This window comes from Engystomops pustulosus, chromosome 2 (assembly GCF_040894005.1).
Source record: "Engystomops pustulosus chromosome 2, aEngPut4.maternal, whole genome shotgun sequence".
Lineage (NCBI taxonomy): Eukaryota > Metazoa > Chordata > Amphibia > Anura > Leptodactylidae > Engystomops > Engystomops pustulosus.
The window spans coordinates 18,298,151-18,313,427 of NC_092412.1; the positions used below are offsets into that span (position 1 = coordinate 18,298,151).

Genomic DNA, 15,277 nt, shown 5'->3' on the forward strand with positions numbered 1-15,277 from the left:
CTCAGCAGGCAGTATCACACAGGATAGGATTAGATACACAGCTCAGCAGGCAGTATCACACAGGATAGGATTAGATACACAGCTCAGGAGGCAGTATCACACAGGAGAGGATTAGATACACAGCTCAGGAGGCAGTATCACACAGGATAGGATTAGATACACAGCTCAGGAGGCAGTATCACACAGGATAGGATTAGATACACAGCTCAGGAGGCAGTATCACACAGGATAGGATTAGATACACACAGTATTATATAGAAATGAAACCTGCAGTAGATTGGCGCCCTCTGGTGGCTATATTACATATGATCTCCAATAGTTTGTATACTGGTTATATGAAGGAACCGCTGTGTATTATGCATCACACAGTTTATCCTTCCAAAAAAAGGCAATGAAAAAGAAATATAGATTTGAAAAAACCTAAGAGTGTGAGCAGTTCCTCCACCTGCTAAGCTTACAGGCTCTGTGCTATTCAGTATAATACCCCACATTATAAACAGCCCCCCCCCCTCCGTGGCCATGGACAACTGTATGGAGCCCCCCCCCCCCATGACCCCTGACCTGTAGACTCGGAGTCCGCTGTACCGTTTCCTCACATTTATTCGTGTTCTCGCGCTTCTGTCCATAAATAAAAGATTTACATTCATCAACAGAAAGACGACTCCGGCCACAAAGCAGATTCTCTTATCGTGGAGTCATGGAGGGAGAACCGCTGCAAACCCACAGCGGGGGGAGAAACTCAGCAATTTACTCATCACAGCATCCTGCTTTATGGCACTTGGCGGAGGCTGACGTGTGATGCGTACAGTGAGGCAGTGACATCATCGGGCCAAGGAGTTTCCATGTAATGTAATCTTTTCTATCACAAACAGGTCTGCCATGTTCTACTCGACAAGATCTCCGCTTGCTGTCAGCTAATGGAAGTCATTCTTCTTGTCCTGACTCGTAGCTTCTTGTGGATATTAAAAGTTAAGCACATTCCAGCTAAGGATGTGACCATGTACCAGTCTCTGTTTCCATTCACTGACAGCAAGCGGAGATCCTCTAGATACAGATGCATTGGGCACAGTCAGATCACAGCTGAGAAGAGGGGGGCAGTGGGTGCAGCGCTCTACATCTAATTTGTATTTTGCTCTAAGATCATCAACTAAAACATAGGTTTGCAGGGTTCTCTCTCGCCAGTAGGGGGCACTGGGGACCACCACAGAAGCCCAGGCAGCCTCCAAACTGTAGAAGTATAAGCAAGTGGTCACTTGTGGTTCTCCAGGACAGGCAGGTCCATCAGGCCACTGACATCCGGCTTCATGAGGAGAGCGATAACACAGCAACAGCGCCCCCCCGACCAGGAAGAGGAGGAAGAAGAGGAGACACCATGGGGACTGGACAGACTGGCATGTAGTGACGGAGGCTCTGCTGTACCAGGATCATCACCGCGGCCTCCGGAGAGACTTATATACAAGATGACGCACAGCAGGGGACCCTAACAGGCCGGGAACACGCTGCAAGAGATGGGAGAGAGCGCAACATGAAGGGAGGGGCCATAAGCGGTTAAGTACAGACACCCGGGGGTTAATAATAGATTCTTACCAGTGAAATCCCCCGACTGCTTCTGCAAACCGATGGCGAACCAAAAAGGTGGCTACAGCCTCAGCGACCTGAAAAGAAGACACACAGGACAGAGTTACAGCGCCACACGGTGGACGGTCACTAACTGTAACATATTCCCATCTGGCTACGACTAGTACAACCTCCAGGTTATCACCGTCTGCAGGACGCCTGGGGCCCAGCAAGAAGGGCCAGTACACCGCGTGGGGCCCAGCAAGAAGGGCCAGTACACCGCGTGGGGCCCAGCAAGAAGGGCCAGTACACCGCCTGGGGCCCAGCAAGAAGGGCCAGTACACCGCCTGGGGCCCAGCAAGAAGGGCCAGTACACCGCCTGGGGCCCAGCAAGAAGGGCCAGTACACCGCCTGGGGCCCAGCAAGAAGGGCCAGTACACCGCCTGGGGCCCAGCAAGAAGGGCCAGTACACCGCCTGGGGCCCAGCAAGAAGGGCCAGTACACCGCCTGGGGCCCAGCAAGAAGGGCCAGTACACCGCCTGGGGCCCAGCAAGAAGGGCCAGTACACCGCCTGGGGCCCAGCAAGAAGGGCCAGTACACCGCCTGGGGCCCAGCAAGAAGGGCCAGTACACCGCCTGGGGCCCAGCAAGAAGGGCCAGTACACCGCCTGGGGCCCAGCAAGAAGGGCCAGTACACCGCCTGGGGCCCAGCAAGAAGGGCCAGTACACTGCCAGTACACTTTTTCTTGATTCCCGATTTTAATATATTGCAGGAAAGTCTAAGGCTCTTACTTTATCTGGAGCGTCTTCATGTACAGCATGGCCGCACTGAGGAAGGACCTGCATCTGGAACTTTCCTGTAACCAGAGACAGAAGACATTGGTGCTGACCCCAGGCTTATAGAGAACGGCCCAACCATGTATGACATGGATGGATGCATGGATGGATGCATGTATGACATGGATGGATGCATGGATGGATGGATGGATGGATGGATCCATGTGATAGCACTCATCACTTGGAGGTCTTACCCTGCATCTGTCCTATGGTGAGGTCTTTGTCCAACCTGTCCACTCCTGAAACAACAAACTAAAGATTAGAAGATGTATTACAGATTCAAGTTCAGGGGGAAGTATACTGTGCCTAGTGGCCAATGCCAAAAAGACATTACAAAATTAGCGGCAAGGTTAACCCCTTCCTTGACGGCTCACGTTTGGTCACATGAGCCGTTAGTAGTCAAGCTTAGCAGCAATACCACGCACGACCGCTATACACCTCACTCCTATTGTTACTCTGTAATGTCTTATTTCATTTGTAGAATGAAAAAATAGAGTAGGTGTCCCTGGTTTATCATGATGGATTCGGATTTCCTGGCAGATTTCCAGCAGTATAACTAGTTTTGGACGGCCCGTTGACGTCTAAAGTCCAGGGTCTGCAGCAACGTCTTTAGAAGTCGCTCCAGTTATCTGCTGCTCCCGCGCTAGCAGGACCCGGTCTATGGGTGTCAGAGACACCCGGAGACACTAGGGAGGAGGGAGATCCGGATTGCTACCGCTTATCCCTTCTCCGCTCCTCACCGCATCGCACTGAATGAGTCGGTGTGGCCGCAGGCTCCATAGACTCGTTAGTCACGTGAATCAGAGCTGCTGGGTCTAATTAGACCCAGTACAGTTCTGATCAGCACCACCTGTAACTGAGGCTCTTATAGGGGGTAAGAGGAAAAAAAATAAGGTAACATTTAAAAGAAAAAAAAAAGTGAATATAGATAGGGAATTCATCAATAATGTTCATTTTGATAAAATTTGAAAACTAAAAGAAAAAAAGTACTATAAATTACAAAAAAAAGCCTTTTTTACACTAAAAAAAAAAAAAGTTTAAAAACTTTTATTACCTTTTTAACTAGCTCTATGTGTCCTGAAAAAAAAAAAAAAAAACACCACCCGGTCACTAGAGCCTTTTCAGGCCACGTCACTAAGGAGGAGGATATTGCAGGTCCGTGGCATTTATTTCTTCACGCAGGATGTCCCTGTATCCACTGTAGGTGCCAGGAGTAGGAGTCAGGTAAGTAATGATGGGTTTTTTTTTTTTTAAGTTAAAGGGCAATTTGTGACAATCCATTAATTGATTGTGTGCCCCTACACTAAAAGACCACCAGGAGAGCGGACGTCACTCACCGGCCAGGAGAAGCTGTTTAGGGATCGAGCAGCTGAGGAAGAGGTTGGAAAGACCCCGGAACCAACCGTCCCAGTACTTCTCCGTTTTTGACAGCTCGATCCGCCAGGTGTAGGGACGCTCCTTCTTGGTCTGAAAAAAAAAACATGTAAGAATTAAAAGGGATTTCCATCAGAGACCTGAACTGATCAACTGATCCAGACAATATCCAGGTGTGTTCTCCAGATGCTGGAAGTAGTCGAGATCAGTGCCCTCCATATCTGATGAGGATGATGACCAAGTCCTACCATATAGCAGTCACTGAATGGAAACCCATATGTGATGATCTCCTCTTACCTCCGTATCGTCCTCCTTCTTCCTTTTATTAATAGATTGTCCTCCGTTCTCCTCCTCGTCTTCTTCCTCTTCTTCAATGATTCCTTCCACTAAAGCTTTGGGTCCCTCAGGACTTGTGGCTTCTTCACATCTGCAGAAGTAAATGAAGGCTGCTTATAGCCGATGGTCACCTGACAGGAGGTCCACCTGCTACCACTGCTCTATACATTCAGATACTCACTGCTTGACCTGTCCCACCATGGAGACCCGTGCAGAGTCCAGATTTCGGATCTGACCACTCTTCACACTGGGGAAAGAAGCTGTGGTCAATTAAGTTGGGTTTTATCAAAAAAAGACCAGTCATGTTGATTAGGGACCGTAAACCACCTACAAGTACGAATGGACCCGTGATTTAGGGTCCCAAAATGACCTATATATAAGCCATGAGTGGCAGCAAAAAAAAAAAACAAAATTAATACTTACCTAGACGAGGAACATCGGACTCACTTTAGCAGATCCCGCGCTTCACTAACCATAGCCATAGTATGACCGTTTAGGGGGCGATTTGGTACACTAAACCACTGGTCTAGAAGGTTGTTAAGTGTCCCAAAATGCGCTGACAGGTTCCCTTTAACCTTTTTACCTGTATCTCTACAGGCGAGTTACATAACCCCCAACCATTCCACAATATTTGGTACAAGGCTGACTGACCTCCACTCAATGGCGTTCTCCAGTGATTTAAAGGTCTTGGGGCGGCTGCGGAGGAAGTTCTGCATACTGTTTAATGCATCCATTGCGGTACCTAAAAACAGAGAGGATTTTACTATAAGAATACATACAAGTAAACACAATGACGTCTAGAAGACCGGATGGGAAAATCTCCCGATGCCCTTCCTTCCCCAAACTAAAGCTGCAGGTTAGAAAACCTGTGAGTTTTGTATCACTGGGGATCTGGCTGCTGGGACCTTCAGTGCCACATCCCCTTCTTAAACTTCCACCTACGATAAGACTCTGACCTTCCACAACGTCGATCATGCAGAGGCCCAATAAGCTGGGGATGAGATTGGCTGCGGCAGTGTGGACGGCGATGGCTCCCCCCATACTGTGTCCGATCAGCATGATGGGAGGGGGGAGGTCTCCATACAAGGCCTCCACCACATTCCCGATGTCCCTGGAACATATAAAGTCATGTATGAGGAGGATTGTCTATGTAGGTAGATGACTCAGGGCAGTCACTGTCATGGCCTCCACACTACATATGCAACAATCAGACTCACACACTGGGAGGAACATCATCCAGACTCACCGCGCCATGGTTTCCGCTGACAGGTCCTCGGGGTTCTTCACCTTTGTTTCTCCTGGAAGGTAAGTGCGATGGCTTAGATAGTTCTCTTACAAGGAGATTATTACAGATCAGTATAGACAGGTAGTACATTGCGGGACCCCATACTCACCGTGACCTCGCTGATCTAGTGCCACTACTCGACACTGAATCCGGCCGATTATTGCAGTCTGGGTAATAAGAGAAGAGGACAATGACACAGTCATCATATAGACCTCATTCTCACGTACATCAGGTCTTCCGGCCCCTCTGTGACCCACTACCACTACCTCCTCTGTGACTCACTATCTATCTGCACATTTTGCTCAATCCTCATATTTTAATGCATTTCTTTAATCCACATTTGTAATATGTATGAAAATAAACTACATTGTAATTTGGCAAGAATAAATATAGACTTTCATATTACTGAACTACACTACAGAACCATTCATAATCCACAACTTGTGCTCTAATAATGTCTCCGCTGCAACACCATTAAAACAGTCTGTAGCCTGCAGCTCCTCCCCATTTATCGCTGTAACCTGTACACATGGCTGTTCCCGGTCTCTAGAAAGGCTTGTAACAGATAATGCCCAATATACCTTCACTTCTATCATGGCTTCCTGCACCAATACAACCCAGCAGCTCCATTATGGTGCCTGTACCCCCTATAACTCCGCTGCACCTCCCCAATCATCATGGTATCCTGCACACATGACCCTACTGTAACTTCTGCAGCACTGTGATCCCAAGTGACCTATCCCAGTGCACCTTCAGATCTACTATTGCACCCTGAACCCCATCGAACATGCCTATTTACCTCATGTGTTCCCCCAGTACCCCCTCCATCCTCTCATCCCTTTACATTACATAATATGCTCCACAATTGATAATTTACTGCGACACCTTTACCCCATGTTCCCCCTGTACCCCAACTTGTGGCATCAACACTCACAGTGAATACAGCCCAGGACAAGGCCGAGTGCCCCCCTCCATGGAGCAGCAGTAAGACAGGCCCCTCCGATCCGCTCTTATAAATGCGAAAGCTGTGTGACAAGTTAAAGAAAAGAAATGTCTGGGGGTCTAAGGGACGACACCACATCTAATACTGTAAAGGACACCGACATCTTTTAAATATGGGGGGTCCATGTAATATTGTATCTATTTCTGTACATAAAACACCTCCCCTAAGTTAGCTGGAGGGAGGGGGATGCTTCTTTAACTCTTTACAAGAAAGAATTTGTATGTTCTCTCTGTGTTTGCGTGGATTTCCTCCGGGTACTCCAGTTTCCTCCCACACTCCAAAACATACTGTTAGGTTGTTTAGATTGTGAGCCCCTTGGGGACAGGGACCAATTTGACATGCCTGTGCAGCGCTGCGTAATCTGTGTGCGCTATATAAATAAAGAATTATTATTTATATGTGGCGGCTTCTGGAGAGGATTTCACCTGTATGACGCCCCCTATAGACCCAAGATGAATAGCGAGACCTGGATGACTGGACCCCCTACAATAGAGCAGTGTACACACAGTAAGGATATATCTTTGCCGGTTTCACTTTCCACCACCACATCTTCCATGGACTCGAAGTACTGGCTCCAGGGGACGGGGGAGAAGTCGCGCTTTCTGCCCGGCCTGAGAACAAGTGGAAATATGTTACTATATAGAAATGGATGAAAACCGCTTAACTCCAGAACTTTAATAGGTCAGAACATTAGGTACTCGGATTCTCTGAAATCACTGCTCCTCTTCTGATATCTTACCCCATCCTCATCTTGGACCCAGACTGCAGCCCACCAGGCACAGGAGGTCGTGGGGGCAATCGCCCCATGTGGAGTTGTTTTTCCAAAGTAGACATGTTCTGTGGCAGAGAAGAGATCAAACATTAGTTCACCCGGCCGCAGCAGAACCAGCTAAGAAACATCCCCCCCAGGCTGTGCAGGCCCGGGCTAAAAGGCCTCCCCTGGCTGCTGCAGAAACAACCCCCTACAAAACCAGCTATAAGGCCCCAAACCTCCACTGGTGAACTCCTGCAGTCTGATTTATGCATAGAGGGGGAGATTTATAAGAAGTGTCTGAGGGCAGAACTGTTCTAGTTGCTCATGGCAACCAATCAGAGCTCAGCTTTCACACTTCAGTTTATAAGAGCAACTAGAGCACCTTTGTACCCAGTGACTTCTGATAAATCTCCCCTGAGTCTACTAGTAGGAGCAGCACATTAGTAGGTGAAAGCACATGACCATTATATACATTATAGCCGACACATCCCGACTGCACAATATCCGGATACAGAAACCAACAATTAGCAAATGGGACGAACCGGGCTCCATCTTTATTTATCAATACAATGCAAATACAGTAAAGAAGTATAAAGACATCACTGTGTGTATTATCCCTGTGCTGTGACATCACTGTGTGTATTATCCCTGTGCTGTGACATCACTGTGTGTATTATCCCTGTGCTGTGACATCACTGTGTGTATTATCCCTGTGCTGTGACATCACTGTGTGCATTATCCCTGTGCTGTGACATCACTGTGTGCATTATCCCTGTGCTGTGACATCACTGTGTGCATTATCCCTGTGCTGTGACATCACTGTGTGCATTATCCCTGTGCTGTGACATCACTGTGTGCATTATCCCTGTGCTGTGACATCACTGTGTGCATTATCCCTGTGCTGTGACATCACTGTGTGTATTATCCTGTCCTGTGACATCACTGTGTGCATTATCCCTGTACTGTGACATCACTGTGTGCATTATCCCTGTACTGTGACATCACTGTGTGCATTATCCCTGTGCTGTGACATCACTGTGTGCATTATCCCTGTGCTGTGACATCACTGTGTGCATTATCCCTGTGCTGTGACATCACTGTGTGCATTATCCCTGTGCTGTGACATCACTGTGTGCATTATCCCTGTGCTGTGACATCACTGTGTGCATTATCCCTGTGCTGTGACATCACTGTGTGCATTATCCCTGTGCTGTGACATCACTGTGTGCATTATCCCTGTGCTGTGACATCACTGTGTGCATTATCCCTGTGCTGTGACATCACTGTGTGCATTATCCCTGTGCTGTGACATCACTGTGTGCATTATCCCTGTGCTGTGACATCACTGTGTGCATTATCCCTGTGCTGTGACATCACTGTGTGCATTATCCCTGTGCTGTGACATCACTGTGTGCATTATCCCTGTGCTGTGACATCACTGTGTGCATTATCCCTGTACTGTGACATCACTGTGTGCATTATCCCTGTACTGTGACATCACTGTGTGCATTATCCCTGTACTGTGACATCACTGTGTGCATTATCCCTGTACTGTGACATCACTGTGTGCATTATCCCTGTACTGTGACATCACTGTGTGCATTATCCCTGTACTGTGACATCACTGTGTGCATTATCCCTGTACTGTGACATCACTGTGTGCATTATCCCTGTACTGTGACATCACTGTGTGCATTATCCCTGTACTGTGACATCACTGTGTGTAATATCCCTGTACTGTGACATCACTGTGTGTATTATCTCTGTACTGTGACATCACTGTGTGTATATATCTGTACTGTGACATCACTGTGTGTATATATCTGTACTGTGACATCACTGTGTGTATTATCCCTGTACTGTGACATCACTGTGTATATTATCTCTGTACTGTGACATCACTGTGTGTATTATCCCTGTACTGTGACGTCACTGTGTGTATTATCCCTGTACTGTGACGTCACTGTGTGTATTATTCCTGTACTGTGACATCACTGTGTGTATTATTCCTGTACTGTGATATCACTGTGTGTATTATCCCTGTGCTGTGACATCACTGTATTATCTCTATAATAACATACATTCAGTAATTACTATACACTGATGACGCAGTGGTTGTATTACACTGTTGTTGTGCCGCCCTCTGTATATATATGTATATGTATATGATAACACTGTATATATGCCCCTGTGTATACAGCGCGCTCCCATCCCCCACACACACCCTCCGCGCTGTATCCGGTACAGCCCCCGCTCCCCCCGTCACACGTACCGTCACTGCCACCGACCCCTCCAGGCCTCAGCCCACCAGCCACTGGGGTTTCCGTGGAGACAGCTGCTCCCGCCCACTAATTGCTTCTTCCGGATATGACGTCATCGCGCCCTGCATGCTGGGAAACCGTTTATTTTCTTTGTTGTTGATTTTTTTTAAGCTAACAATAACTTTATTAATAAATACAAAAATAACAGGTTTATATTTGTCAATAGCTTTATTAGTATGGAACAATGAGAACAATAACGTCGCTACGGCTACAAGCGCTATAAGTCCATGTATGTCTGGCTATGGCGTAGTGCTCCCTCTATAGTTGTGGCTGCGGCAGGAGCACACACTTGTTCTTCTGTACATATTTGTCTCATTCCCTTCCACAAACTACTACTCCCAGAAAGCCGCGCACTGTTTATGCTGATCACATGACCGGTGACGTAGTCATTGTAACTGTTACTCCCAGAGTCCCATGCAAACTCGCTCCTGATTGGATGCTGAGGACGGAACCGGAAGTGTCTTGGTGGTTGCTAGGTGACAGGGGAGAAGCTTCCGAGTTTTCCGGCGGGGAAAACGATATGACAGCCGGGAGGCGGCAGCATGAAGAACCGGGGAACTAGGGGCGGGAAGGCGGCGAGCAGGAGGAAGAGAGGTGAGGAGGAGGACGGTGTAATATGGAGGGAGAGGAGGAGTACGGTGTAATATGGAGGGAGAGGAGGAGGAGGCCGGTGTAATATGGAGGGAGAATCGGAGGACGGTGTAATATGGAGGGAGAGGAGGAGGAGGACGGTGTAATATGGAGGGAGAGGAGGAGGAGGACGGTGTAATATGGAGGGAGAGGAGGAGGAGGACGGTGTAATATGGAGGGAGAGGAGGAGGAGGACGGTGTAATATGGAGGGAGAGGAGGAGGAGGACGGTGTAATATGGAGGGAGAGGAGGAGGAGGACGGTGTAATATGGAGGGAGAGGAGGAGGAGGACGGTGTAATATGGAGGGAGAGGAGGAGGAGGACGGTGTAATATGGAGGGAGAGGAGGAGGAGGACGGTGTAATATGGAGGGAGAGGAGGAGGAGGACGGTGTAATATGGAGGGAGAGGAGGAGGAGGACGGTGTAATATGGAGGGAGAGGAGGAGGAGGACGGTGTAATATGGAGGGAGAGGAGGAGGAGGACGGTGTAATATGGAGGGAGAGGAGGAGGAGGACGGTGTAATATGGAGGGAGAGGAGGAGGAGGACGGTGTAATATGGAGGGAGAGGAGGAGGAGGACGGTGTAATATGGAGGGAGAGGAGGAGGAGGACGGTGTAATATGGAGGGAGAGGAGGAGGAGGACGGTGTAATATGGAGGGAGAGGAGGAGGAGGACGGTGTAATATGGAGGGAGAGGAGGAGGAGGACGGTGTAATATGGAGGGAGGGAGAGGAGGAGGACGGTGTAATATGGAGGGAGGGAGAGGAGGAGGACGGTGTAATATGGAGGGAGGGAGAGGAGGAGGACGGTGTAATATGGAGGGAGGGAGAGGAGGAGGACGGTGTAATATGGAGGGAGGGAGAGGAGGAGGACGGTGTAATATGGAGGGAGGGAGAGGAGGAGGACGGTGTAATATGGAGGGAGGGAGAGGAGGAGGACGGTGTAATATGGAGGGAGGGAGAGGAGGAGGACGGTGTAATATGGAGGGAGGGAGAGGAGGAGGACGGTGTAATATGGAGGGAGGGAGAGGAGGAGGACGGTGTAATATGGAGGGAGGTTGAGGCAGTAGATGGTGTATAATAACTTTCTGTTCTGATACCTCCAGTACCCACAGACGTCTCCCCCTCCACCTCTCTCCCTCCGTTGGTGCAGGGTCAGCTCCGCTGCTTTTTGAGGGTCTCGGTCAGTAAGATCCTGTGGACGGTCCCCAGACCCCCTCGATGTGTCCTGATAAGACTCCGCTGGTGGGGGGAGACGACCAATGGGACCATCTTCCACCCCAGGGACACCTCGCAGACCGAGCAGAAGGAGGTGAAGACCACCACCCGCTACGCTGTGCACTGCGGACCCAAACAGCTGAGCTCCTACCTGACAGGTAGCGCCTAGAGGAGACCCCTCAGTCCATACTGCCTTCCTGTGTTCTCTGTTATCAGCCCTGATCCTTGTATTTGTATTATGCGCAGATATGGGGGCTCTGGTGATGGAGGTTCTGACCAGACTGGACCACATTCCCATTGGTCGCGCTCAGGTCAGTGACATCACGCGGCTCTCCCCCACCCATCCGATTAGCGGCTTCTTCACAGTCGTCTCCCCAACATCAGAGAAATTGGGAGAACTACAGGTGAGGACATGATGCCTCCTGCAGGGGGCGCTGTGCTGCATGTCTCTCCTTTAGTAACACTGTCTCTATATATCCAGGTGTCTGTGGCTCTAGAACCTCTGTGTGAGACGTACGATGACAGCGGCTCCATCATCCATAGAAGCCTGGATACTGCTCCGCCAGGACCCCCACCCAAAGAGGTGTCTTTAGGGCCCAGCAAACTGTCTGCAAGCCAGAGGGGGCCTGAGAGGGTCTCCACGCCCAGGTGATTGGGACAAGTCCGTGCATAGAGGGGGCATAAGCTATGGGGCGGCACGCTGCCCATCTGTGCAGGTCTGAGGGATGATCGTCGATAGTGACCATTGTATACAGACCCTCAGTATAGGCAATAAATATTGTAATCCGGCTAAGGGGATGTCAAGGGATTGAACTATTATAGCTACATTGTTCCAAAAATAGCGCCACACCATGGTTTACGCTGGTATTGCATCTCCGCCATATAGAGATGAGAGGAGTTTAGTTGCAGTACCGCACCCTACCAGTGGTCAGGTGTTGCGCTGTGCAAGAAAGAAGCCAAGGCTTCTTTTCTATCCACATTTAACCCTTCATGTACTGACTGTTTTTTTTCCCGTTCTGCTCTAGGGGCAGAGACCACCTATACTTCAAGGAAAACACTGAACCTAATAGAGGCGTTATTGAAGAATCTCAGGAGCTACAAAGCTTCCCCTCTAGGGACAAGGCGTCCTCCAGTGTAATAGGAATGGAGAGGTCACATGATGTGACCAGGGGTCAGTCCTCAGTGACCTCTGCACCTGCTGCTAAGGATCTGCTTACAGGTTTAACGCATTTTGTACTTTCATTTGAATTGTAGGGGTTTGTCTATCCTTATCCTTAGGATAGGTCACCAGATCAGTGGGGGTTAAACTTGTGGTAACCCACTGATATACTTGTGGTAGTCACCTGATATACATACTAGGGCTATACAGTATACAGTACTAACCTGCAGTAACCCATCATGGCTGCTATACAGTATATGGTGCGGTCTGCTTCTCCTGCCGTATGGTTCTAGCAAGTGCTGATATCAGCTGATTGGTGGGAGTGTCAGGTATCCTACCCCCGCCAATATGATGACCTACTGAAAGGAAATCTCAGCAGGATCTAAAGGTTGGACCACCCAATAAATTTCCTGCTTCTCTTCAAACATATGGGTTTTTTTTTTCCAGCTCTCTTGGATCAGGGCAGCAAACTCCGAGATGCCATGGTAGAATCCGCTCTGCAGTTAGACCCTCCAATGGACCTTGATACAGAGTCAGTACTGCCCCCTGTCTTGGGTATAGGACATTACGGTTTACAGTCTCTCAGGTGATTCTTCTGCGCAGGAACACAGGTTGTGGTGTACTGTGACCTATGGTGGATGTCTAGCCTCTGCATCCTCTATGTAGAGGTTGTAGTGTACTGTGACCTATGGTGGATGTCTAGCCTCTGCATCCTCTATGTAGAGGTTGTAGTGGACTATGACCTATGGTGGATGTCTAGCCTCTGCATCCTCTATGTAGAGGTTGTAGTGTATTATGACCTATGGTGGATGTCTAGCCGCAGTATCCTCTATGTAGAGGTTGTAGTGTATTATGACCTATGGTGGATGTCTAGCCGCAGTATCCTCTATGTAGAGGTTGTAGTGGACTATGACCTATGGTGGATGTCTAGCCTCTGCATCCTCTATGTAGAGGTTGTAGTGTATTATGACCTATGGTGGATGTCTAGCCTCTGCATCCTCTATGTAGAGGTTGTAGTGGACTATGACCTATGGTGGATGTCTAGCCTCTGCATCCTCTATGTAGAGGTTGTAGTGGACTATGACCTATGGTGGATGTCTGGCTGCAGCATCCTCTATAAAGAGGTTGTAGTGTACTATGACCTATGGTGGATGTCTAGCTGCAGCATCCGCATGATAAGGACATAATGTCAGTTAAGGAATATAATATTATTTTTCTTTTCCCCTCTAGGGCAGCACCTGAGGCCCTCGCCACACATATTGATCAAAACCTCCTAAATTTCCGCACGTCTTTGCCAGCCATTGGTAAGCTCCTACCAGCAGCAGAGAATATTCTTCCTGAGAGGGAGATGACCACCGAGACTCGGGCCATAGAGCTGCTCCTGGGCAGGTAAGTGGCAATGGCTTCATATAGGATCCTATTGATAGAAGCCGGGGAGCCCTTTGATACACAGGAACGGGTTTTCACTTTAACCCTTTTAAAGGGTTAAAACATAGAAATTGCCCGGACAAGTTTAATGGTATATGGGGTGGCTGGTGCGACTCTACTCGTGCCAACTACTTTCCTCGTAGGTACCGAGACTCAATCTCTAACCTTTTGCCTCAGATATCGCTAAGACCATACATACACTTATGCTACACTTAAACCCCCAGGGACCGAAACGTGAGAGCTAACTGGGAGGAGGGGAGGGGGCGCACCTTTCACTACCATGAGTAGTGTTCACGAGGAAATGCGACACTGCACCATTGCAAAGAATAACAGAATCTGGAATTGCTTATTAATTACGTATATTTTTGTTGTTAGCGGACAATCCAAATTGTTGTCTGTTTAACAATACAGCCTTTTCAATGGACATTATATGCATAAGTAAACTAAGAAAATATGTTTGGGGGGGCGTGGCCTGAACAGGGATGTGAGTGGAAGCACGGCACGGAGCTCCTGCCACCCATACTGCAGAATCCTGTGTCCAGCTGGACAAATTATATAGACACCTAACGGGGACGCTGCTCGGTAGGCACAGTACACTGTGGGAGGTGCGGAGGCTGTCAGCCGGTGAGCCAGCTGAGCGACGGAGACCGGAGCTGAAGCGAGGCGGCCGTGGAGCGGGAGGGATACCCGCAACATACCTGTACTCCGGAGACGTGAGTCCCTGTTGGAACGGAGGGCTCCGAAGTACCGCAGGTGAAATACACCGGAGGGCTGCGGCGGTCCCAGCGGGAAGTACGTCCTATGTGTATTGCCTCGTGGCGCCCGCCATCTTGCAAAACGGGGGAGTAGCTGCGCGGCAACCAGGAAGCGCTGCGGACACCCGCAGCAACAAACATAGTACCGCGGAGGGGGTAAAGATCAGCTTCGGAGGCCCAAGGAAAGTAGAAGGACACAGGTGCCGGAGAGCTACAGAGATCCTGGGGTGAGAGATCATTCCTTCCTCCCCTGCCTCGTGGGGTCCGCCATCTTGCCACAGAGGCTGTCACGGAGGCTCGGTGATATAACACAGGCAAAAGGTGGCAGAGTAAAGGAGAAGAATTAAGCAGATATGCCCCTTGCATTCTTCTGAAAAACGAACTGTGAGTACTTTCACTGGAGGTGCTATAATAATAACGTAAAGTCCCTCAATAGCCACCTTAATAAAGGCCTGGAAAGTAGTACAGAAGCTCAGGACTTGAATAGTTAACCCATGGCATAGTACAGATCTATCTTCAGTGAAGTGAATCACCGATTGCCAAGATCTATGTATGAGTGATCCAGTTCATTTGGTATAGTGAGATCTGACTCCTAAGATATCTACAACATATCCCTGCATTG

The 15,277-nt window shown here is 48.9% G+C and overlaps 2 protein-coding genes across 2 annotated transcripts in view; one reads left to right on the forward strand and one right to left on the reverse strand.

The window, feature by feature from the left end:
- Positions 1–582: 582 nt before the first annotated feature.
- Positions 583–9,542, reverse strand: PPME1 (protein phosphatase methylesterase 1). Its single transcript, XM_072133830.1, has 15 exons — positions 9,418–9,542; positions 7,131–7,228; positions 6,908–7,002; positions 6,323–6,414; positions 5,498–5,555; positions 5,350–5,401; positions 5,060–5,214; positions 4,755–4,845; positions 4,285–4,350; positions 4,065–4,194; positions 3,731–3,860; positions 2,588–2,632; positions 2,349–2,413; positions 1,588–1,655; positions 583–1,499 (listed from the first exon to the last, which is right to left on the reverse strand). The coding sequence occupies exons 2-15, from the start codon at positions 7,223–7,225 to the stop codon at positions 1,481–1,483; spliced, it is 1,161 nt and encodes a 386-aa protein (XP_071989931.1). The 5' UTR covers positions 7,226–7,228; positions 9,418–9,542; the 3' UTR covers positions 583–1,480.
- Positions 9,543–9,719: 177 nt separating this feature from the next.
- Positions 9,720–15,277, forward strand: part of C2CD3 (C2 domain containing 3 centriole elongation regulator) — a 45,161-nt gene continuing 39,603 nt past the window's right edge. Inside the window, exons 1-7 of the mRNA XM_072133831.1 lie at positions 9,720–10,060; positions 11,202–11,471; positions 11,560–11,717; positions 11,795–11,961; positions 12,339–12,532; positions 12,920–13,058; positions 13,703–13,861. Of these exons, the coding sequence (XP_071989932.1) occupies positions 10,009–10,060; positions 11,202–11,471; positions 11,560–11,717; positions 11,795–11,961; positions 12,339–12,532; positions 12,920–13,058; positions 13,703–13,861 (1,139 nt within the window). The 5' untranslated portion in view covers positions 9,720–10,008. The remainder of the gene's footprint in view (positions 10,061–11,201; positions 11,472–11,559; positions 11,718–11,794; positions 11,962–12,338; positions 12,533–12,919; positions 13,059–13,702; positions 13,862–15,277) is intronic.

Coding starts and splice junctions, on each gene's coding strand:
- PPME1 (XM_072133830.1), bottom strand. CDS start 7,225: ATGTCTACTTTGGAAAAACAACTCCACATGGGGCGATTGCCCCCACGA. Junction 7,003..7,130: donor GGGTCCAAGATGAGGATGGG/GTAAGATATCAG, acceptor ACTTGTTCTCAG/GCCGGGCAGAAAGCGCGACT. Junction 3,861..4,064: donor AGAAGGAGGACGATACGGAG/GTAAGAGGAGAT, acceptor TTTTTTTTTCAG/ACCAAGAAGGAGCGTCCCTA.